General features: G+C 37.5%; 1 protein-coding gene and 1 long non-coding RNA gene across 2 annotated transcripts; both read left to right on the forward strand.

The window, feature by feature from the left end:
* The first annotated feature begins 15,306 nt into the window (after window positions 1-15,306).
* Window positions 15,307-20,613, forward strand: LOC133799667 (uncharacterized). Its single transcript, XM_062237666.1, has 10 exons — window positions 15,307-16,177; window positions 16,289-16,606; window positions 16,962-17,496; window positions 17,599-17,863; window positions 18,154-18,270; window positions 18,430-18,675; window positions 18,794-18,863; window positions 19,286-19,854; window positions 19,941-19,989; window positions 20,603-20,613. Exons 1-10 carry the CDS (start codon window positions 15,307-15,309, stop codon window positions 20,611-20,613), a joined length of 3,051 nt encoding a protein of 1,016 aa, XP_062093650.1.
* Window positions 20,614-20,814: 201 nt separating this feature from the next.
* Window positions 20,815-21,701, forward strand: LOC133802094 (uncharacterized). The gene is made up of 3 exons (XR_009877134.1): window positions 20,815-21,075; window positions 21,181-21,446; window positions 21,526-21,701. It is a non-coding gene; the product is annotated as an uncharacterized LOC133802094 (long non-coding RNA).
* Window positions 21,702-24,507: the final 2,806 nt, after the last annotated feature.

Consider the following 24,507-nt stretch of genomic DNA (forward strand, 5'->3'; position numbering starts at 1 on the left):
TCCCAATGCAACGGTGATCGGAACCTTCTTCCATATAGCAACTCATAAGGTGCCATCCCAATCATTGACTGGTACCTATTGTTGTAGGAGAACTCTATCAACAACAAGTACTTATTCCATGATCCTCCGAATTTATCTAAGTAGTCCTTGAAGACCCTTTTCATCAAGTCCATAAACGCGGCCGGTGCGTTAGTAAGACCAAAAGACATAACCAAGAGCTCGTAATGCCCATAACAAGTTTTAAAAGCTGTCTTAGGAATATCTTCTCCACGTACCTTGAGCTGATGGTACCCAGACTGTAAATCAATCTTTGAAAATACGGTTGCACCTCAGAGTTGATCAAACAAGTCGTCAATCCGGGGTAGTGGGTACTTATTCTTAATCGTTACTTTATTCAGCTCGCGGTAGTCTATGCACTTCAGCATACTTCCATCCTTTTTCTTCACGAATAACACCAGTGCTCCCCATGGTGAATGGCTTGGCCTAATAAAACCCAAGTCTAGGAGTTCTTGCAGTTTCATCTTTAACTCTGTGTGTTCCGTAGGTGCTATCCGGTATGGTGCCCTGGAGATAGGCTCGGTGCCTGATACTAATTCTATCGTGAAGTCAATTTCCCGAGTTGGCGGTAATCCTGGTAAGTCATCGGGAAATACCTCTGGGAATTTTCTTAGTATGCGGACGTCTCCAACCTTAAGCGGTGCTTCCTTTACTATATCAGTGATGTTGGCTAAAAATGTTTGACACCCTTTTTCTATCATTCTTTGAGCATTGAGAGATGATATTAGCGGGGTGCGTAGTCCTGAAACTTGTCCCATGAAACATAATCTCGGGCTGTCAGGAGTCTCGAACATCACCTTCTTGCGTTTGCAGTCGATGGTTGCGCCATGCCGTGCTACCCAATCCATGCCTAGTATCACGTCAAAGTCCTTGATCTCCAGTTCTATCAGGTCTCCTTCTAGTTTTACATCCTCAATCTTGATCGGTACGCCTTGTACTATTCATGATGATAGAACTACTTTGCCCGAAGGCAACTCGGTTACAAACCTAGTTCTAAATCTTTCACAAGGTTTGTCTAGTTTTTCTATCATTCCTAATGAGATATACGGATGAGTGGCTCCCGAATCAAATAATACAGAGCATATATTATTGAGGATAGAAACCTGACCTGTGACCATCTTATTGCGAGCATCAGCCTCCCCTTGGGTTAAGGCGAAGACCCTGGCAGGAACCATCTTATCTTCCTTTTTCCCTTCTGTCTTGAGCTGAGGACAGTCTTTCTTCTGGTGTCCTTCTTGACCACAGTTGTAACATCCCTTGGTGTTTTCCCGGCATTCACCAGGATGTTTCTTCTGGCACTTAGCACATGGCGGGTATTCTACATAACCCGGCCTATTTCCCCCATTATTTGTTCGTGCCCTTTTATCGCTGTCGGACTGTTTGTTGTTAGGATGCTTTCTTTTCTGACTGTTGTTGTTGTTGTTGCTGAACTGATTATGGTTGTTGTTACTGGACTGATTACCACTGCTATGGTTGTTGTTCCAACTAGTTTGGGGTTGATTCTGCTGTCTAGGCTCAGGCTTATTGGCTTCTTCTTTACTAACATTAGCCTGCAGCCTTTCTACTTCTATTGCCGTCTCTAGAACATCGGCATAAGTAGTGTTTCTTGGGTTTGCTAGCTTAACCACTTGCTCGATCTTCGGTCGAAGTCCTCTAACGAACTTAGACACCCTCAGATAGTCAGTTGGAACCATTTTCGGTGCGAACTTAGCTAATCGGTCGAACTGTCGAGCATATTCTGCCACTGATAAATTTCCTTGCTTCAGGCCGGCGAACTCCTCAACTCTTGAAGCGAGTACAGCTGAATTGTAATTCTTCTTGTGGAACATCTCCATAAATCGGGTCCAAGTCGTGGTGGCAACATCATGCGATTGCTGGACCAAGTCCCGCCATATTCTGGCATCTTTCTTGAGCAAAGACGAAACGCAGGATATGCGGTCCGCGTTACTGAGGTTCATGTGTGTCAGGATTGGCTCCACATTCCTCAGCCACTCTTCTACCTCAAAGGGGTCTGTAGTCCCTTCGAAGTTTGGAGCGTGTTGCTTATAGAACCTCTCATAAACTGGCTCCATGTGCTGTACTGGATATGGTGTGTAATTCGCCACTGGCCATCCCCCATATGGACCAACTTGTTGGGGTGTTGAGGCCATTTGTTGTGGCTGTGGCTGAGGCTGAGTCTGGGGCTAAGCCTGTTGTTGCTGTTGCTGCAATAGCTCATCGACTTGTTGTCCCAGTCTGGCAATCTCTGCAGTATTGTCAGCTAGTGGTGGCGGTGCGTTGCGGCTGGCAGTAGGATGCACTCCCCTTCTGCGAACTGGAGGGGCTTCATTGTTCACCGGAGCAGCATTGGTAGCATTTCCGTTGGTGCGAGCAGATTATTAGAGTGTCATCACAACAGAATTCTAACAGTTGAGAGAAACATGTTAGAATTTTACCCTAATAGGCTCTAAGGCAAAAACTTAATCTAAACAAACATAACTCGGACCTATTAATTATGACTTTTTGTGAAAATTATGTAAGTCTTCTTATTTATTTAGAGTGGTTTCTATACTTAGAAAAACAAGCCATCTTTATTATTTTCTTAGTCTGTTTCTAATCATCCTATATGACTAAATTCTCAGGCTCGAAAATCATCTTTGTTCCAAAGTTAACCATATTGAGGGAGGGCTGGGATCAGTAAAATCGTTCCCACTACTATGGCCCCCTAACTCTCAATATAGAAACTTGGTTCATTGATTTGTATCCACCCTCACCGAACTTAGTCATTATTTATTTTATTTATTATTTATTATGACTGCGAAAGAAAATCAAACTCATACATGATAAAAAAATAACCATGATATTAATTTGGAAAAGAGTTTTCACTATTTACAACCATAAAAGAAATAAATAAAAACAAACAATGAAACTAACTATTCTAAAAATCCGGATCTTCTATATCTGATCCTTCTTCTAGTATATCATCATCTAACTCTTCATAGTCTTCATTACCATGTGCCTCAAAATGCCATCGAGGAAGGTTCGTAAAAATCCTATGCTTTTGCTCATTTGTAAACTGAAACTCCATTTTTGAAGTGAACCTAATTAAGAGAAAATAATATCTCATTGCTACTGGCAGTTCATCTTCATCACCCATAGTTTCCAATATTTCTTCTAAGGCTGCAATTACGGTATGAAAATCTCTAAATAGTCTAATTACTAAAATGTATTGCTCCGTTGCTCTCATCATGATCTGCTTATATTCTTGAAGGTGACTTATTTCTCTATGGAACAAAACCAGCCTTCGAGTGATTCGTTCTAGCACTCCTACGATGTTTTTCGGTTCTCTAATTCTCTTTAAAGCCTTAATGGCTCGGATATCCTCATAGGTTAATGCTCTGTTCATTCTTAACTGAAAACATCTTATTGCTAGCATCAGCCTCCCCTTGGGTTAAGGCGAAGACCCTGGCAGGAACCATCTTATCTTCCTTTTTCCCTTCTGTCTTGAGCTGAGGACAGTCTTTCTTCCGGTGTCCTTCTTGACAGCAGTTGTAACATCCCTTGGTGTTTGCGCAACATTCACCAGGATTTTTCTTCTGGCACTTAGCACATGGTGGGTATTCTACATAACCCGGCCTATTTCCCCCATTTTTTGTCCATGCCCTTGCTCGGTGGATTTGGCTCTTCGTCCTCTGGGCATCTAGGGCTGCGGGGTGGCTGCCCGTCCCTATTCTGCCTCTGGCGCTGGGGATTGCCATGACCAACTTGAGATGGCGGTTGCTGCTCAGGGTCCCGGATTGGGACAATATCTTGAGCCATAGGTGGCTACTCTGATCTTTGACGGCTTGCTGGCTGGAGCGGAGGACTTGGAATGGGAGCCCGCTGAGGTGGCGCACTCGATCGCTGATCCGGTTGAGATGCAGGTGCCGCCTGTCCTCGAGCTAATTGAATGGCTGCTTTAAGATCTGTCGTGGCGTCCATATGTCGACGGTCCATATCCGCCTGCCGCTCATTCAACTCCTGGCACTAACACTTAATCTCCTTTTGTTGCAGCGCCATGATCTACGCTGCATTCTCCTGATTGGCCTTCAGATTGGCCAACTTATCCTGCAACACCCCCAGTGTTGCCCTCAGTGTCTCCGAGTCTAATTCGTCTTCTTTTAATTCCAATTGTGGTTCATTCTCAGCCACATTTTGAGGAGGAGGTTGAGATGATGCAGAGCCAGCGACTTGTCCAACTCTCTTAGATATCTTTGCCATTTGATTTTCTTAAAGCTTCTTGATCAAGCTCTCAATGAAAGCACCAGAATGTTGACCCTCGATTTGGCCAACGACACGGAGTCAGAACAACGACAAAGAAATAAGAAGGCAATCAAGAATGTAATAAAATGGTAAGAAATGACACAAGTAATTTATAGTGGTTCGGCCCCAACAATGTGGTAACAACCTACGTCCACTTAGTGTTATTATTGATGTTTGTGAGCACCGCAAATTTGACATGATCCTGAAAAACCCAGGCCTCATGCAAGGCCTTCGCGAGATTGACCTATTTCACCCCACGCGAGGGTCAAGCTCACTTCGCCTTGCTTTCCTCACTGAAGGTCCTATGGAGCCGCGCCGCCAAGGCCCCACGAGGGGGTGTCTCGCGGCCCCAGAGGCCTCGCGCCTCCAAGGGCCTCGCGAAGGAGGCCTCGCGCCTCCAAGGGCCTCACGAAGGAAGCCTCGCACCACCAATGCCCCACGAGGGGGTGTCTCGCGCCACCAGAGGCGCAACTCCAAGGGCCTCGCGAGGGAGGCCTCGCGCCAGTATGGGCCTCACAAGGGAGGTCGTGCACCATGAGAGCTGCGCCTCCGAGGGCCTCGCAAAGGAGGCCTCGCACCTCCAAGGGCCTCGCGAAGCAATCCCCGCACCACCAAGGCCCCGTGAGGGGGTGCCTCGCGCCACCAGAGGCACACCTCCAAGGGACTCGCGCCACTATGGGCCTCGCGAGGGAGGCCTCGTGCCTCGCACACCCAAGCCTTTGGTGAGATCATGTCATCTCAAGCCCCCAGGACCATCTTGCACACCTATCACCTAGGTTCGGGGGTGGCCTTGAAGTACTTCGGGCATCTCGCGCCAAGGACCCGAGAGCCCCACCTAGCGCCACGACCCTTACATGCGTCAATTGCTTCACTCCCTATACCTCGATGCGGTATCTCTTACAAAGACCCATGGATACACCAATGCTTAGAGGCTCCAGTACAGGTCGAAAGGACTGTACTAGTACGATATTGTACGGGGTACGACCTTCAGGACCCTGTATGCCTGATCCAAATACTCATGCCAGCCAAGTAGTGGGAGTACTAGGAGAGATGGCATGGCCTACGTGTCTATGGCCAGATGTCAGAGTCTACACCACCACCACTTGCACCACCTCTCTGACATTCATACGGATCAGATAGTGGAGACGTCCTCATGGTACCTGGCCATGTACTGGAACCAACACCGCTACCCCTGAAATTACTCTCCTGATAGTGTACTTGTGTACCACTTGGTCCCCGGGACCACAGTGTATCCAGGGCCATTAGAGCCCACTATAATATGAACCCCACTTCCACATGGAAGGGGGTTGGAAAAAATACTGTAGCACTTCACCATAAGAAATACAAATTGAATTCACCATATTTCTTCTGCAAGTGTTCTTTGAGTTTCCAATTAGATCTTTAAAGTTTTTCTGTTAATAATCTATACGATTCTATTTTTCTAACTTAATTTGGTTGACAAGTTCTCACCGTCAACAGTTTGGCACCGTCTATGGGAAGGATAGAGCGCAAGTCATTGTTCTTCCGTCAATTCTGATAAGGAAAAATGCCGCGACGTTTGAAACGATTGAGAGAGACACGCGAGGTGGAGGTCCACCTTGACGGAGATCGGCTAAAAGCCTCCATGAGGGATCCTTCTCCACCTGTAAACCTGGAGGCCCCAAGGGAGCCCGAGGCGCTCAGAGACGAAAGGGAGGCCTCGTCCCCGGCAGTCCCACCTGAGGAGGATCGTCCAAGGACGGCGACCGCCCCGGCAAGAGGCGCCGATGAGTTCCTGCCTCCAAAGCTGTAACGCCCTACTACCTTAGAGCCATTACTAAGTGAGTGTAAAATGTGCAATAAACTCGCTAAACGAGATTTTTAGAACAAAAGTGTGATTAAACAGAAATCAAGGCTGTAGTCTTTGAAAATTCCTTATTTCATTGAAAATTTCAAGTGTCTTATATTTGGGATCCCAAAGTACAGTTTATAAAATATTTACAATTCCAAAAATAGGTTTACAAGTAATTAACCATCAAAATCAGAGTTTAATACAGCCATTTATCAAAATGCCCCTAACCAAAGCAGTCGGGCAGGCCAAACATGTACGCGTCGCCCCACGCTCTTCGTACTCATGGCTGGTTGACTTTTCCCTTGCCCTTATCTGCAACACAGAGCACCCGTGAGCCGAAGCCCAGCAAGAAAACTCACACAGCACATAACATATGCATATTATACGGCCATTATAATAGATAACTCACAGGTAAACAGATAGACCATCAGATTAAACACATATACGACCATGCCGTCCCAGAGGCATTACCAAAGCCAGGGATCTCGGTCCTCACCGTAAGGATATCCCATGTATCCATTGGGGTCTCACCCTGGTGGTATGCACTCTGTGTGCCCAATGCTACTCTCGGCCCCACTGCCGTTCTCGGCCCTTTGCCGTTCCCAGCTCCTTGCCGTCTCGGCTCCTTTGCCGTTCGCTCAACTATAACCACATATAGCTTAACTCAAACAACATTCAATCATATAAAAATTCAATCAAGGCTACACCCTAACATGTAATACAATCTAGGGCCGTGTCCTGTAACAATACTATGGGCACATGCCCTGCTCTACGGGTTCTACAATTTTCTTACCTATATCCCGAGCTTTCCAATGCACCAAAGTCACGAGAACAGTCCTCTACCCCGAGCCTCTCCGAAAACCTAGTCACAACACATATAAAACACTCTTTAATACTAACCAATCCAAAACCACTTCCCGGGAACAATCCCGTACTCTTGGGACCCCTATTTCCCTAAGATAATGCAATGGAAACATCCCCCGAGCCCCCGGGCAAAAGCCCTATAAAATGAAAAATTCATTGTCTGCAAATTGCCTAGGGCCGCGGTGCCCAAAAACTTTCCTACTCCTGATGCAGCCCTGCGCCGCGGCACCAAAGAACAGGGCCGCGGCGCCCCTTCGCGAACCCAGAATTCTGGGTTTTCCCTTGCGTTTTACTCGAGCCAAAACACCTCCAATTCAACCCAAACACATACCTAGACCCCAAAACCAATTTAAAACCCCAAATGAACCATTTCACAACCTATAAACACCAACAACAAGCTCAAACACACAATCACACCCAAAATCCATACTTTGGTTTCAGATTTCAGAAACTTAAACCATAGCTTTTAAAACTTAAACCAGAGCTTGAAAAATGTAAACCAGGCTTCCAAATTCTTAAACCACATCAGATACGAAAATTCAAAGATGTTAAAAACTCTTACCTCAATCAAGAATTAAGCTTGAACTCTCTCCAATCCCAGCTTCAAGCCACTCTCCCCTTGATTACCAAACTGAGTTTCCATGCAAAACCAGCCATACTTTCTTTAAATTTCCACACTTACTCTCTGAAAATCAAGCTTAAACTTAAACAAAAACAGAGGATAAAATCTTACCTCTGAACAATCTTAGCCTATACTTGACTTTAGTTGCCTCAAGCTTCTTGATTCTCCTCCTAGGTTCCAAATTTCAGCTTCCTTCTTGTTTCCCTTTCCTTCTAGTTTTCTCTTTCAAATTCCAGCAGAAACCAAGTATGACTAAGTGTAAAACGTGATTCATCCTTTCCCTCAGCTGAAGCTATCTAACCTTTGCCAAAAGACCATTTTACCCCTCTCTCAAAATCCTTTACAACAATATTGAGTATATATTACATTAAAGAATAGCATATTTTTAAAAATGCTATTATTAATGGGGGATTAAAATTAACACGGAACTGATGAATAGTGGGGATTAAAATTTTTGGCGCCATATGACTAAAATCCCAGGCGGCAAAATGAATTTATGCCAAAATTCCCTTTCTCTAAGTTACGAAGACTCACCGCCCTCTCCGCCCTCACGAAGACTCACCGCCCTCTCCGCCCTCAACTCATCTCTGCCTCCGCCCTCACGAAGTCTCTCCGCCCTCACCGAAGTCTCTGCCTCACGAAGACTCGCTCCAGAGTCGCGTCTCTCTGCCTCTCCGTCTGGACAGTTGTTGTGTTCACCGATCGCCTCAGCGATGAGGAGTCTCTTTCACTCTCTTCCGATCGTGGCTGGTATTGCTCTGCTATTAGTCAATCGTTGTTAGATTTTCTTATAAAGTTCATTTAAAAAAAAAAAACTGGAGCTTTCCATTTCTAAAGTGAGAGTTTTCAGTTTCCATCCCCAGATTGCACCTTTCGATATTGAGTTTTCAGTGACACACAAGGAACTTGACTTCTCTCATTTGCTGGTTAGTTCCTCCAGAGCTAAACCTTTTGCTGCTATTCTTAACTAAAAATTTCATATAATGGAAGGAAGGTCTCAATTGTTGTTGAACTGTATTTCCAGGATCATTTAAGACGGCTACTTAGAGGTCAAGCCTCTCTATTTGATTGGTCTAGATCTTCTTCCCTGGCGAGGACCTTATCACCCAGAGTCTTGGAAAGTCAAATAGATGCTTAGAAGGTTTGTGATTCACTTGCAACTATTTATGCTGTTATTATTTTTTAGTGTGTAATACGTATATACATACAAGTATATAATTTTTTTTAAATTCTTAAATTTATTTAGAACTCTGTTTAGTTCTAATCTTGCCAAAACAAGTTAATATTTTCTTTCTTATCTTCTTCCATACTGAAAAATAATTAGTATCTACAACTTCGAATCAAATCAGTACAATTACTATTACTATTATATTATTATGTAAAAAGTAAATAAGAAAGAGAATTTAAATTTGAGTTTTCATGTATCTTAATCAAGAAAAGTATTGATATATTAAAAAATAAAGTATACATTGCAGAAAATAAAAAATTGGAGGAAGCTTGCAATGCTTGAAGCAGTAGTGAAATTTAGAAGTATAGAGAAGCAGTAGTGGATAAATATGATTGGAATTACATGATGGTAGCTACACGTAGCTCTATAGAAGAGATACACACTTGATTAAAAAAAAACAGTTCTATAAAAATAGTGAAAAGTTGTCACTGACATAGCCCTTCATATTTGGAATCTAGAGATGACCAAAGAAAAAATGTACAAGGTATGTTACTTGTTTTGTAGCTGATAAAGAAAGGGTCAAATTGAAAATACAATATTTTTTGAAGCATAATTTCTACTAGTATTCAGGTTGTTGAATAAATTGTTCAGACTAATCTACCCTGCCACTTAACTTTTGAAAGTTATTCATGATTTAATACGAAAAATAAAAGCCTAAAAATTCTTAGCATTGATCATCCATATGGCCACTCAATGTCTACATGGCATCTTTTTAGAAGAGAAAATAAAATGTATAACTTAAAAAAAAATAAAAGCAAACTGGCAAGCAATTCCTAAAGAATTGTATTTTAACAACAATATACACCTCAAAAATATTTGGAACTAAAAGTTGCATATAGATATTGTTGCATTTGATATGTTTACATTTGGAACTGAAGTAATATAACTCAACCACCATCAGAATAGCTTCAAATGTATTAGAAAATGAATTCAAACGTGAACCATAAAAGTTTAAATCAATATTGACTAAACTGTGCCTAATCTTGCTGTTGACTAAAGGTTAGCAATCTCCTCAACCTTTTTCCCTTCTAAGAGCTTTGCATCTCCGACCATTTTGGCCACTTTCTGGTGTACCAAGATGCCTTTCAGGCTCTCCTGCCATAGAGAGAAGTCACCGGTTCCATCAAATTTTTCAAGTTCAAATTTAGCCATTGTTGACATGCTTTCTTGGATGAGTTCTTGGACTTTCTTGCTGCATAAATGTTAGGATCTTGATCTTCTATCCTTGATCATGAAACCTGTGTCTGATTTTGAATGAAAACCCTTTGTTTTCCAGTTTCAAGATCCTGAAACTTTGTTACTTAATAACAATATCAGAGTAATATTAACAAACACATAGAAAACTTAACAAAATAATAAAACAAAGAAAGAACACAGAGTTTTATACTGATTCAACCAAGATATCTCGGCTTACATCCAGTTTAAGAATATCTATCTTAGATTTATTATTCAGCAACAGTAAGAGTACATATCACAATCGAGTAATGGCAGCATATCTCTCAAACAATCTCACAAGTGCTTTCTCTCAACACTCAAACCAAGCACAACACTTTCTAACAGTAGTGAGGCTTATTACAAAACCTAGAAACCCAATACTTTTTCTCTCTCGTACTCTTTTCTCTCTCTCTAAAGCCCTTGATAAAATATTTCTTCAACTGAAAATCTTCTCACCTGTCTCTATTTTTTTAATGAGAAGAAGCTTATTTATATTTATATATATATATGGGCCTTAGCCTTATTTGAATTAGTTGCCCAAGAAAAAAAAAAGAACTATTTGAAAACAATTGGAGGTTTAAATGAAATAGTTAAAGTTGTTGGGATTTGGTGAAACAAACCCAACAGTAGGCATGTGCAAGATTGAAGTTCTTTCTACCAGATTTTCTCTTTTTCTCCATTCAAGTATTAAAAATACAAGAAAATTAGTAAGAAGACAGCGGAAACTACAGTAATTGTTTTGGCATCATTTGTCATTGCATTTGGATTATGCATTATATAGTGTGTATTTTAAGCCTAGTTATTTCCTATCTAAATATATAATCCACTGGTGTAATGGAATATGGTGATTGTTTTTTGGAATGTATACTTCCACTTTCAATTTTTACTGTCCCTAAAACAGATTTAAAAAGTTGGTTTGAAGCTTTTTTTTTGGCACTTCTATGCACATTGAGAATGTATAACACCTGTTCTGAATGGCAAAATATTGTAATGAAGATATGCTTGAAAATGACTTTTGTGAGAACTAGCTTTGTGAGAGAGTTTCTTCAGGACTTCTATTATTATTATTTTTCCCAAGATTTTTCCTTAACACCTTATTTATTCCGAGAAGTTCTTTCCCAAGTCTATCTATAAGTACTTTGTTTAGTTTGTTCTTGATATATTGTCAATCTATTTTGCTCAATTTAAACCATTTTATTATAGCACCTTACAATTTATAAAAAAACATCTATAGCAAAAAGAATATAATTCTTAACCGCTGGTGTATTATATGCATTATAATAGTTTATGGGAACAATAAAACATGAATAACAATGCTCTATTCTCTACAATAAAAAATTAGCTGGAAAAAAAAGAGAGGAGGAAATTGAATAGTTATTAAAATTGCCCTTGAGTTATTATCTTTGTAGGCTCTAATTATCATACTCAATAAGCCCAATCATTAAGTAAATTGTGCATTCCATTGATAATTAAGTTCAGCCTCCTGATCACTAGATGTTTAGTAGCTTAAGAGGAAGTCTATATCTATATATTAGCAAAAGCACATTTTGGAAGTGGCTCATCAACCAAGTTAATTCTCTTTGTAAGCACAATCATTATTTTTCTCTCTTGGTTAGTGATTCATACTGTCGTTGTTAACTTCACAAAATATAACTGTGATCACGCATAAACATGAGAGTACAAAACCATATATGGAAATGTGTAGTATAATATTGAGTTTGACAAACACTGCTAGATCTAAGCCTGTACATAATGCAATAGGACATGCTAAGCATCTTGTCTAGGATTAGTACTGTCTCCTTGCAAATGCATAGACTCCTCAGGATCACGCAGCCCCCAAACTCTGGTTTGTTGTTGCACTACCAAAATTGAACAACACACACAAACACCTTATGATCACAGCAAGAAACCAGAAAAGAAAGTAAGAAAGAACACACACCATTACAGAACTCAACCTTGCAAGAATGAATATCACATCTCAGCTTTTTTTCTCTGTTTTCACTCTTCTTCTCTTGAGTTTTTTTTCTTCCTCACAATACCCAACTAGCTTTATAAGACAGCTGGAACATTTATACAATGTGTAGGATATAATACCATAACTAACTTTATAAGCCAGCTTTCTAATAACACTAAAAAGATATGTTTACTCTAATTATTCCACATGTGGCTTTCTTAAATAGAAATTATTTTATGTATGCTGATACAAGTGAATGAGCGAAGGGAATAATTAATTTTTATGTTTTTTCATTTGTTTAATTTTGGGTAATTGGGATTATAGTGTAATTGAGCTGGTTGTTTTTCTTGTTTGCGTGTCTTAATACGATTATTGAATGATAAGGGCATGTAGCCTTTGGTTGGGCGATGTCTTATCTGTATGTCTTGGTTGATTGGATTTCTTTGTTTTTATAAAATTGGTTTTGTTTGTTAGGTCTTGCCCCTGAAATTCTTGAAGATCTGTACCATCTTATTAAGAAGGAAGTCTCTATTAGGAAGCATCTAGAGAGGAACAGGTCGATTGATTTTGGTTGAGAGCAGGATTCACAGTACACTTTTTTTTTTTTGCAACATTTATCGAGTTGTCAGTAACACTTTTTCTTGCAGGAACTGGAGAAAAGTCTGAAGGCCACTTGTGAGGAATTCATCATGTCTGTCACTAAGCTAGTTGTTTGAATATTGTATGGTAATATACTTTATAATTTATAAAGGCTATTATTACATATATATAAATATACATTTTATGCTTGTTGTTTAATTTTAGTGTTCTTAACATACGATTGATACAGGGCAATTTAGTACATGCCGGAGGAAGAGTTATTTGTTTAGCCGAAGGAGATTTTCAATAATACAATTACCAGAGCAAACTAAGTACGACGGTAATAAACTGATCCAAATAACCCAAAACTCTATTAAAATTTTAGTATTATTATATAATAAATCAAACTCAGCTAATCATATGATTTAAGTTTATATATTTTGCTTATGGAATATTTTTAATTTATATAAGCTCCTCACATTCACAGTTTGTGCATATATGTTAGCATGCAAAGTTACGACTTACATGGTTGAACATAATTGTGACATGACTTTTTGATTTATTGGGTTCTCTACGCAAGTTTCTAAATTTCTTTAACTCTTTCAGAAATTCAGAATTGGAGGGAACTTTATTTGCAGCAGTTTGCAAAAGGTATGTTTTCTTTTATTTTTCTTAAAATACTTTGCAAATGTTAGAGGAGTTTGAATATCTTAGATATTCATCGATAGTGAAGTAGGTTCTAAGATTATTATTATTGTGTGCTGCGGTGATAACGGAAGGTTGAGAACTTGTGTGTATTAGTGAAGTAGGTTCTGAGAAATTTGTGTGCTGCGGCGAGATAAGGAAGAAAACTTGTGTGTTGATTGAATATTTTGAATTGATAATGATTGATGGTTGGTTAATAAATATGGCTGGAATGTTTTCTGATTTTCTGTTAGTTATTTGATGTATATCTAATAAACTTCAAAAACCATAGAAATTTGAAAGTAGAATCGAAACCCATGTGGGGAAAATCGAAACCATAGAAATTTAGTCATCAATCAACTAAATACAAAGTGAACTTGAAAAATCTTAAGGTGAACTAAAACCATAATCCATAACTGCTTAAAACAACTCCTTTTATACTTTGCATCTTTGTTATTACAATAATAATGACAAGTCTTAGATTTGAATATAAAATCAGAAACATACCAAGTTGGGAGAACTAAAAATTGGTGACTGCTTGAACCAGAAAATTGAAAGACTAATAAGGAAAGCAGCCAAAAAGATCCTGACAGAAAAGTTGTAAAATGTAAAATTAAATAATAACAAAACAGACTTTGGATGAAAAAAAAAAGATGAGAGGAAAAGTGTTTGGTTGATGAGAAAAGTCTGTATGTTTGGTGGGAGAGAGGAGTGATGAAGAATGTAACTTAGAAGTAGGAAAATGAGAGAAAATAACGAAATACCATAGAAGTAAAGAAGAGGCTTGGACAAACATATACTAACTCCTTACCATCATAAATTTTATCACTTTTAACCATAAATAAAAAATAAGTAGGATAGAAAAAAGAATAGACAAAAAGAAGGAAACTGAGGCTTTTTAGTACTTTTAATTACTTATGGTTATAAAATTCAGAACTAAATAATGGGTTTATATGAATAATAAATTAGAAAATTTCCTTCATTTTTCTTTCCTATCCATAGATCGATGAACCAAAAAACAAACAACACCCCTTTAACTTTTTTCTTCCACTTTTTCGATTACCAATCAAACAACTTTTTATTATTCTGCCTCTGTTTTTTTTTATTTCCTCTTGTGTTTTCTGAATACAAAACATACATAGTCATAGTGTATCTTTATAAAATATAAGACACGTGAATAACACTAATGCCAAAATGTCCTCTAGAAACTACCATAAGTGCATGCATGGCTGGATAGCTCAGTGGTTTTCTATATCGGATTAGCATATATGATCTAAAATCTGAATGGCGTTATATTTAAAGAAGAAAAGAACAGTGTATTATTGTTATTATTATAACAAAAGTAAGCAACAGATAAGAATTGCAATGAGTGCTTTTTTATTAGGTTCAATCAATGATAAGAATATGCATGACTACAATTACAGTTGACACTTTCGGGGCTTTTGAACTTCTCACCTGGTTGTTTTGTAAATGTATCCCATATACTAACTCCTTTATTTCCCTCATCAGAAGCTCCCTCAAACTACCATATTGAAATAGATATCAAATTCTTGAACTGACAATACTCTTTATATATATATAAATATATGTAATATTTCTTTGAGATGAGGATTGGAAATGCCAGAATTATCTCAAGTTTAGCAATAAGACTAAATAAACAGCTTAAATTCATTTCTGAACTCAAAATCAAGTAATTTTAAAAATCAAATCATATAGTATATTTTGGTTGATACAATTTTGTATTTACCATTACATAGACTTATCAAAATTTTGCTTTTTGTTGGTTAGAACAGGACAACTAAATTGGTGATCATGTTGGATAAAAATTGGCTACGCTTCAATAGGTAATAAGAATTAGGGATTTAATTAGTGCTAGCTTAGTAAAATTAGTAACTTACTGTATTTGTTACTAATATATTATAAATATGAACTTGTCTTTGAATTGTAGAGCCTCGGATGAGTATAGAGAAGGCGCTAAGAATTTTGTAGAAATGTCAGAAAAGCTAGCTGGTTATCCAGAAAAGTTATTGTGTCCATGCAAAGTTTGTCGAAACTTAAGTCACCAATGTATTAACATTTTGTATGAACACTTAGTCATTTATGGGATTGATCCAACATACAAAATCTGGTTTCATCATGGGGAAGAATTATCAAGAGATGATGATGTAGAGACAATGGAAACATTTGATTCTTACAACTTGTTTAGGGCTACAAATATTGATGGTTGTGATTTTGAAAGTCATCTAGAAGGTCATGATGACACTTTTATGGAAAAAATAGAAGATGCAGACACTCCATTATATCCACAATGCACTAAATATACTAAGTTATCGTCAATTGTTGCATTGTATAAGGTTAAAACTACCAATGGATGGTCTGACAAAAGTTTTGATGAATTGTTAAGACTTTTGAATGATATGTTTCCTTTAGATAATATGATCCCCAAGTCTATGTATGAGGTTCGACAATTTCTTCGATTATTTGATTTAGGATATGAAAAGATTCATGCGTGTGTTAATGATTGCTGTTTGTTTAGAAAAGATAAAGAAAACTTGCAAGAATGTCCAACATGTGGAACCTCACGTTGGATGTCAGATAAGCTGACTAAAAAGGTTCGACATGGTGTCCCAGCAAAAGTTTTGAGGTACTTTCCTATAATCCCTAGGTTGAAACAGATGTTCATGTCTAAAAGAATTTCAAAGGAATTAAGATGGCATCACAACAATAAAATTTGCGATGGAAAAATGCGTCACCCAGTGGATTCAGCAGCATGGGAGCTAGTCAATGATAAATGGCCATCATTTTCAAATGAAGAGAGAAATATTAGACTTGGCCTTTCCACAGATGGATTTAACCCATTTAGTAATTTAAGTTCTAAGTATAGTGTTTGGCCTGTTTTGTTGGTCATGTACAACTTACCCCCATGGTTGTGCATGAAACAGGAGAATATTTTATTATCAATGTTAATTCCAGGACCTAAACATCTTGGGAATGATATTGATATATACTTAGAACCCCTCGTAGAGGACTTGAAATTATTATGGAATGAGGGTGTTGATGCTCATGATGCATTGGACAATACAAATTTCAAGTTGCGGGCTATTTTGATGTGGACAATCCAAGATTTTCCAGCATACGGGAACCTTGCTGGTTGTAAAAATAAGGGATGCTTTAGTTGTCCCCTATGTGGTTATGGTACTCATTCAGAGTGGCTAAAACATAGTGGGAAGTTTTCATATCGAGGTCATCGGAAATTTCTTAAAGAAGACCATCCATTTCGGAGTAAAAGAAGTTGGTTTGATGGAGAAGTTGAGCATGGAAATCCCCCAAGAATCATGAATGGGACTACAATTGCTGAACACCTTAAAGATTTTGTGAATGTTTGGGGAAAATCCACTTCAAAGAAAAGGAAACAAAATGATTCAAAAGAAATGTGGAAAAAACGATCCATATTTTTTCAGTTACCTTATTGGAAGGTTAGCACATTCTTACTACTCTAAATTTTTTTTGTGTAAATTATTGTTTTTGGAGGAATTTCATTAGTTATTTCTTTTGCAATTTTTTTAGGAATTGTATGTTCGTCACAATTTGGATGTGATGCACATAGAGAAAAATGTTTGTGAAAGCATCTGTAATACATTGCTAGATGTTGCTGGAAAAAGTAAAGATGGACTAAAAGCTCGCTTGGATTTGCAACATGTGGGTATTAGGAGTGCATTACACCCACAAGAGAAGGGGACTAGAACCTATCTTCCTGCAGCTTTACACACACTATCAAAGCTTGAGAAAGAATTATTTTGTAAAAGGTTGTTCTCATTGAAAGTACCTGATGGATATAGTTCAAATATTCGAAATTGTGTTTCAATGGAGCAATGCAAGCTCATGGGCCTTAAGTCACACGATTGCCACATTTTGATGCAACAATTACTACCGGTGGCTATAAAAGGATTGATGCCATTGGGTCCAAGAGATGCTATAATAAGATTATGCACGTTCTTTAATCGAATATGTCAACGTGTTCTTGATAGAGAAAGCATAATGACATTAGAAAATGATGTTATTGAAACTTTATGCTTACTAGAGAGATTCTTTCCACCATCATTTTTTGATGTCATGATTCACTTAGTGGTTCATATCGGACGAGAAGCACGACTATGTGGACCAGTCCAATTTCGATGGATGTATCCATTTGAGAGGTGAATCACTAAGACTTAATTGTTTTGTTTATTCTTATTAGTTTATGTGAACATTCTATTAATGATGAGCAATTTTGTGATTAATAGACGCATGAAGTTATTGAAAGATTATGTCAGAAATCGAGCAAGGCCTGAAGGTTGTATTGCAGAGTGTTATCTTGCAGATGAGTGTGTGAGCTTTTGTAATGAATTCACTGACCATTCATTTGAACTAAACACAAAAGAAGGTCGAAATGAAGAGTGGTCAAATGATGTGATACTTGAAGGTCGTCCAATTTCTAGGAGGAAAGAAATTATATTGACAGATGAGTTGTTAGAAATTGCACATCGATACATTCTGTTAAATACATCTGTTGTGGAGCCTTTTCTAGAGTAAGTGTCTGATATTAGAAATTATTATTTTTTTTATTAAAAATGTAGTAATACTAACTCATTGGTCCTATAAATTAGGATTCACTTAGAGGAGTTGAAAAAAACAAACAAAATATATGAGAGAAATAGTGGATTACTTTGGAAGAAACATATACAAACTTTTTCAACATGGATGAAGGAAAAGGTAAATTAATGCAAACTAACTGGTTCATATCAGTTTTTTTAAATATCATTAAGAAAATTAACAATGTCATACTATTATTTGTATAGGTTCCTATGCATTCCTCAACTTGTGATGAAACTGATTTGTTGAAATGGCTAGCATATGGACCCAGAAAACATGCTGCTTCTTACACTGGATATATTATCAATGGTCAAAGATTCCATGTACATGACATTGAGAAGTCCACACAGAATAGTGGTGTCTCAATTGAAGCTACAACTATGTGTAGATCTAGTGCCAAAGATGTATCTCAAGTTCCTAATTTAGTTTCATACTATGGGGTTATAAGGGAGATAATCTTGTTAGATTACTATATAGTTCAGATTCCAATTTTCAAATGTGATTGGGCAAATGTCCCTAACGGTGTTAGGGTGGAGGATAGTCTTACTTTAGTTATTCTACACCAAAGTCAATGGTCTGTTGGTAGAGACCCTTTTATTTTAGCCTCACAAGCTAAACAAGTCTTCTACTCAAGAGAACATGATTCTTCCAATTGGTATGTGGTGATTAGGGCACCCCCTAGAGGTTTTTATGACATGGAAAATTATGATGAGCAAGAATTCATGCCTGTAATGTCTGAAGTTACTGAATCTAGGTTATATAATGTAGTGGAAGATGAACAATATGTTAGAGATGATTGTGAGGGTATATTAGTTTGATTATTGTTGTGTTTTTTGTAAATTGTAGAAGATGTTGCACTTGACATTCAAAGTTGTAATCAATGGAAATTTCAGTTTATACTTTAGCTCATTAATTGGTTGTTTCTTATTTGTGTATTTTTAGTGAAGAACTCTTGAAAACATATGTCTTTGATGCCAAGAATGACTATTTATTTCTTTCTTTCTGACTTTTATTATATGTTTTTTTTGTGATAATTGATAATATGTTGTTAGATATGATTTTTGCAACTCATCAAAAATCTTACTAATTATAGAAACGGTTGATCAGAAACTAGTCAAAGAGTTTGCCAAGTACAAGATATGTCACCTCCATCTATAAAAGGAAAGAGGCCAAAACACATACCTACAGGAAAATTAGTTAAACTCCTCAATGAAAAGAGGAAGAGCTTTAGACTAAATTTGGAAATGGATAAGGTTGTTGAAGAGAGATATACTAAGGATGTGTCTCCAAAGAAAAATACACATAGAATGATTGTAAGAAATGACTCTTCTGATGAAGAAGAAGTACCCATCTCCCCTGTGACAAGGAGATCTCTTAAAAATCTATTTGAGGTTGAACAACCAATAGACTCTCTTGAAAAAATAGTGAGACCACCTACTAATGACCTAATTTCTCCATTCTTGGCTTCAAAGACAGCCATTAGGGGATCTATTAAAAGAGTGGTTGAAGTAGAAATTAGTCCTTCAAATGACCATGCCATCTCACCAACAGCCACAACAAAATCACAACGCCTACAAATCCCAGAAAACCCAAATGAAACAATTGTTGAAAACTTGCCAGACACAATTGTTGAAAACTTGCCTGACGAACAAGAACTACCTGAAGAAGTTGTTGCACCTATTACCCAAAAGAGAACTAGAGGCCCTAGTAAAATGAAGTCTATTGCAGTAGACAGTGATGGTTGTTTGGAAGTTAAGTTTAACTCAAAGGGACAACCAATAGGTGCAACATCAATATCTTTGTCTTCATTTTTGGGTGCACTTGTTAGAGAAATTGTACCAGTAACAATAAAAGATTGGAGGAAGATTCCTCTAGGAATGAAAGAGGTCTTATGGAAATCTATTCAGGTATATATACTCAGGTTTTATGCATTGAACATGAAATTTGTTGAAATTCATTTACATTAATACTAACCTATTATTAATTTTACTAGGCAAGATATAAGGTTGACAAAGATTGGCAAAAGACCTATATATTCAAAAGTATGTCAGATCTTTGGAGAGCTTCGAAATCAAGGCTAGTTACTAAAATAACAAATGCACCAAATGAAGAAGCAAGATTGAAACTAAAGCCTGATAATATTAAATCTATGAATGAGTGGAAAAGTTTTGTTAAGGAAAAAAATAGTGCTGAGTTTAAGGTATTTTATTCTTAACATCTTATAACCAAATATATTTATGATTAAAATTTATAGTTTAATGTCTCTATTAACTTTATATTCTTAGGCTACAAGCGAGAAATTCAAAAAAATACGGACAAAGCAACTACCCCACACTTGTAGTCGCCAAGGTTATGCAAGATTGATTGATGAATTGGTAAAGCCAAACATATTTACAGTTGTTTTATTATAGAATTTGGTTTAGATATTTTTTTAATTTATTTTCTTATTTTGATAGATGAACCATAGTGAAACCAATACACCACCTTCTAGAGTTGATGTTTGGACTAAAGCACATAAGAAGAAAAATGGCGAACCAGTAAATTCAGAAGTGGCTGAAGCTTTTGTATACACCTTGCCCTTTCAAAATCATGTGACTTTAGTTTTAACTTACTCATTTGTTTGAATACATTTATTGATACTATTTATTTTTGAAGGATTTGGTTGAAGAATATAAGAAAGATCCTGCTATGTCTTCAACTACAAGTGATAATGAAGACATCCTCACAAAAGTCCTTGGTCCTGAAAAAAATTCATACATGAGAGCTTTCGGAAGAGGAGTTACTCGGTCAAAGTTGCAAATTGTGTCAGAAAGAGATGACCATTTGATAAAGATAGAAGGTCAATGCAAAGATTTGAACGACAAAATGCAACACATGGAGCAACTCATTGTTTCTTTAATGAAAAATCAAGTATTTTGATGCTGAAACTATATTTTCATGTGGCTGAATTGCAATAATAACTAAGATTCATGTTTAATTTTTTGGTTAGTCTTTACTTTTGTATTTTTTTTAATTTTGATGTTGAATTCATGTCTTTCTATCTTACTTGTAAATAGAATACATCTTCTCAGAGCGAGGAGCAATCAAATGTCAATGTTCAATCAAATTCTCATGTTCATTCCACTCAGGTAATTATGATACTAATTATATGAAAATGATAAAATCTAAAACATATAATATTCAATATAAAATCATTTACTGCTGCTGAATTTGTTATATTGATATATTGTTAGAGTGTCAAGAACCACACATTTGGCTCAAAATGCAAAATATTAGATTGGATTGGATCTGGAGAAATTATTGCAGAAGGTTATTTTATCTCAAGTGACCCAAAGGATGAGGTTCACCATGTTCCTCTTGGGCCTAATGCTATGAAAGTGGGGATAGATCTTGTGAGAAAGAATGATGCATTTCTGTGGAGGCCTTCAACAATTATGTCTACTATAGAAGATGCTGTAGGTAGTATAATTGCATGGCCAGCTGATAAAGTTATAATTAGGTAATTAACGTTTTTTATGTACTCTTTTAGTTTACTATAACTTTAAGTTGAAGCATTACTTATTTAAATTTTGTTGTAGCTAAACAAATGGACTCGCAACAAAGACAAGTGCACAAATGATGATGAATTGAAGGATGGAGCAAGTTTCACGCATGGTGTACTTTTGTGTATCTTGTAATGTTTCTATTTTTCATTTTTGAAGTAAAAATTGTTCAAGATTATAAAACTTTATTATGTTATGCTTTCAAACTTAAGTTAGAACTAAGATCTCATGAAGTAGACACATTCATGGTTTGAATTAGTTATTGTTTAATGTAATACTTATGGTTTATCAATCTATTGAGAATTACATTTTATGATTAATTTTGAATTTTTTTATCAAAATACAATAATGAAAATCTTTTAATAAAAAAAAAACCATATAAGTATACTTATCAAAATAAAATTTAAAATTTTATTACTATATGTTATGATTTAAAAACATATTATAAGCGTAAAAAATCGTTATGGTTTATATAATATAACAAACTAAAAATGTTATCAAAATAATCAAATGTAACAGTTGAAAAATGTTATGAAAAAAGTACAAGATTAAACTTCAAATTTATAATAAAAAACTCTATCTAAATGTTATTATTTGAATATTATAGCACCGAAAAATGTGTTATTGAATAGTTTAAGATAACACCGAACATAACATTCAAAAAATGTTATAGAAAAGACTGGACTTTTAATAACATGGGCTACGTTAGCATTTTCAGAAGTGCTATCAATAGTCCCAGATAGCACTTTTTAAGTGTTATGAATACTATTTTTTCTTGTAGTTCCTAACTAAACCTCAAGGGCATTCTTGCCATTCACCTTTCTTACAAATCTACCAACTTTCTTATCTAAAATATGTTACTCTTAATGGTCACTCAAGTTACTCAATTACCATTAACCATTAGCTCACAAACTCAAAGTGTAAAATTCCCAAAATACCCCTAGGCTCTTCTCGAGCTGGGTATTTAATCCCGTTGTGACTTTTAAACTAATTAGCTCCCTAGGACCGTCTCGGCACGTGCATCACAGTAATATCACCACTCACACGTGGTACTAATCATATTACACAATTATTACATTTATGCCCTCAACGGGCTAAGATTACCAATTTACCCTTAACATACAAACGGGGCCCACATGCATATTTATACCACCTAAACATGCATTATAATCACATATTCATTCAAATTCATATATTAACATGCTAATTCACTTATTACCCTCCAGGCACGCTAATCAAGGTCCTAAACATTATTAGCAAATTGGGGTGCTACAACTATCCCCTCCTTACAAGAATTTCGTCCTCGAAATTACCTGAATAACTCGGGATGCCGCTCCCGCATATCAGACTCAAGTTCCCACGTCGCTTCTTCAATCTTGCTGTTCCTCCACAACACTTTAACCAAGGCGATGGTCTTGCCCTGCAAGACTTTGTCCTTTCTATCAAGGATCTGAATAGGCTTCTCCTCGTATGATAAATCCTGATCCAATTCCAAATTCTCATAGCTCAACACATGAGTGGTATCTGATACATATTTCCGAATCATGGATACGTGAAACACGTTATGAACCCCTGATAGAGCTGGAGGCATCGCTAATCTGTAAGCCACCTCTCCAACTCATTCTATAACCTCGAAGGGGCCAACAAACCTGGGGCTCAACTTGCCCCGAGCACCGAATCGTTTCACTCCTCTCAGGGGTGAAACCTTGAGGAACATATGATCACCGACCTGAAATTACACGCTTCTGCGTCTCAGGTCTGAATAACTCTTCTGGCGACTCTGGGAGGCAAGCATACGAGCTCTAATCTTTTCAATTGCCTCATTTGTCCTCTGAACCATCTCTGGACCTAGATATCTTCTATCACCTGTCTCATCCCAGTGTATCGGTGATCTGCACTTTCTCCCATACAGCATCTCATACAGAGCCACTCTGATAGTCGCCTGATAACTATTGTTGTACGAGAACTCAATCAAAGGGAGATACTTACTCCAAGATCCCCCAAAATCCAACACACAGGCTTGTAACATATCCTCTAGTATCTGAATTGTCCTCTCAGACTGCCCATCTATCTGAGGATCATAAGCGGTACTAAATCATAATTGTGTGCCCATTTCCTTCAGCAGGCTCTCCCAGAACTTGGAGGTGAAGGTGGCATCCCTGTCGGATACTATCAACCTCGGAGCCCCATGAAGTTGAACAATTTCCTTTACATATAGCTCAGCATACTGCTCCACAGTATAAGTTGTCCTCACAAGTAAAAAGTGGGCGGACTTAGTATACCTGTCCACAATCACCCACACTGAGTCATGCAGACCCACGGTCTTCGGCAATCCAACCACAAAGTCCATGGTAATATCCTCCCATTTTCACTCGGGAATCCCTAGAGGCTGCAATAACCTTGCTGGCCTCTGATGTTCAGCTTTAATCTGTTGACAAGTTAAGCACCTAGCCACAGAGTCTACCATATCCCTCTTCATGCCTGTCCACCAATACAAAACTCTTAAATCTTGGTACATCTTCATAGTACCTGGGTGTAAAGAGTAGGGAGTGGTATGAGACTCATCCAGAATCTCTCGCTGAATATTTGAATCGATCAGAACACAAATCCATCCTTTGTACTTCAATAAACCCATCTCTGAGAAAGAGAAGTCCTTAGTTGTTCCAGTTAGGACATTCTCTCCACGTTCAACTAACTGGGGATCCCTTGCCTGTGCTTCCTTAACCCTCTCAAGGAGCGTTGACTGACGAGTAATGTTGGCTAACCTACCAACCACTAACTCCATATCTGCTTTGGTTATCTCCTTAGCTAATCACTCAGATACCTGTCTCGAACTAAACAACTATCTTGGGCCCTTCCGGCTCAATGCATCAACCACTACATTAGCCTTCCCAGGATGGTATAAGATGTCACAATCGTAATGCTTTACCAATTCCAACCATCGTCTTTGGTGCATGTTCAAATCTTTATGAGTAAAGAAATACTTTAAACTCTTATGATCTGTGTATATCTCGCACC

This window comes from Humulus lupulus, chromosome 9 (assembly GCF_963169125.1).
Source record: "Humulus lupulus chromosome 9, drHumLupu1.1, whole genome shotgun sequence".
NCBI lineage: Eukaryota > Viridiplantae > Streptophyta > Magnoliopsida > Rosales > Cannabaceae > Humulus > Humulus lupulus.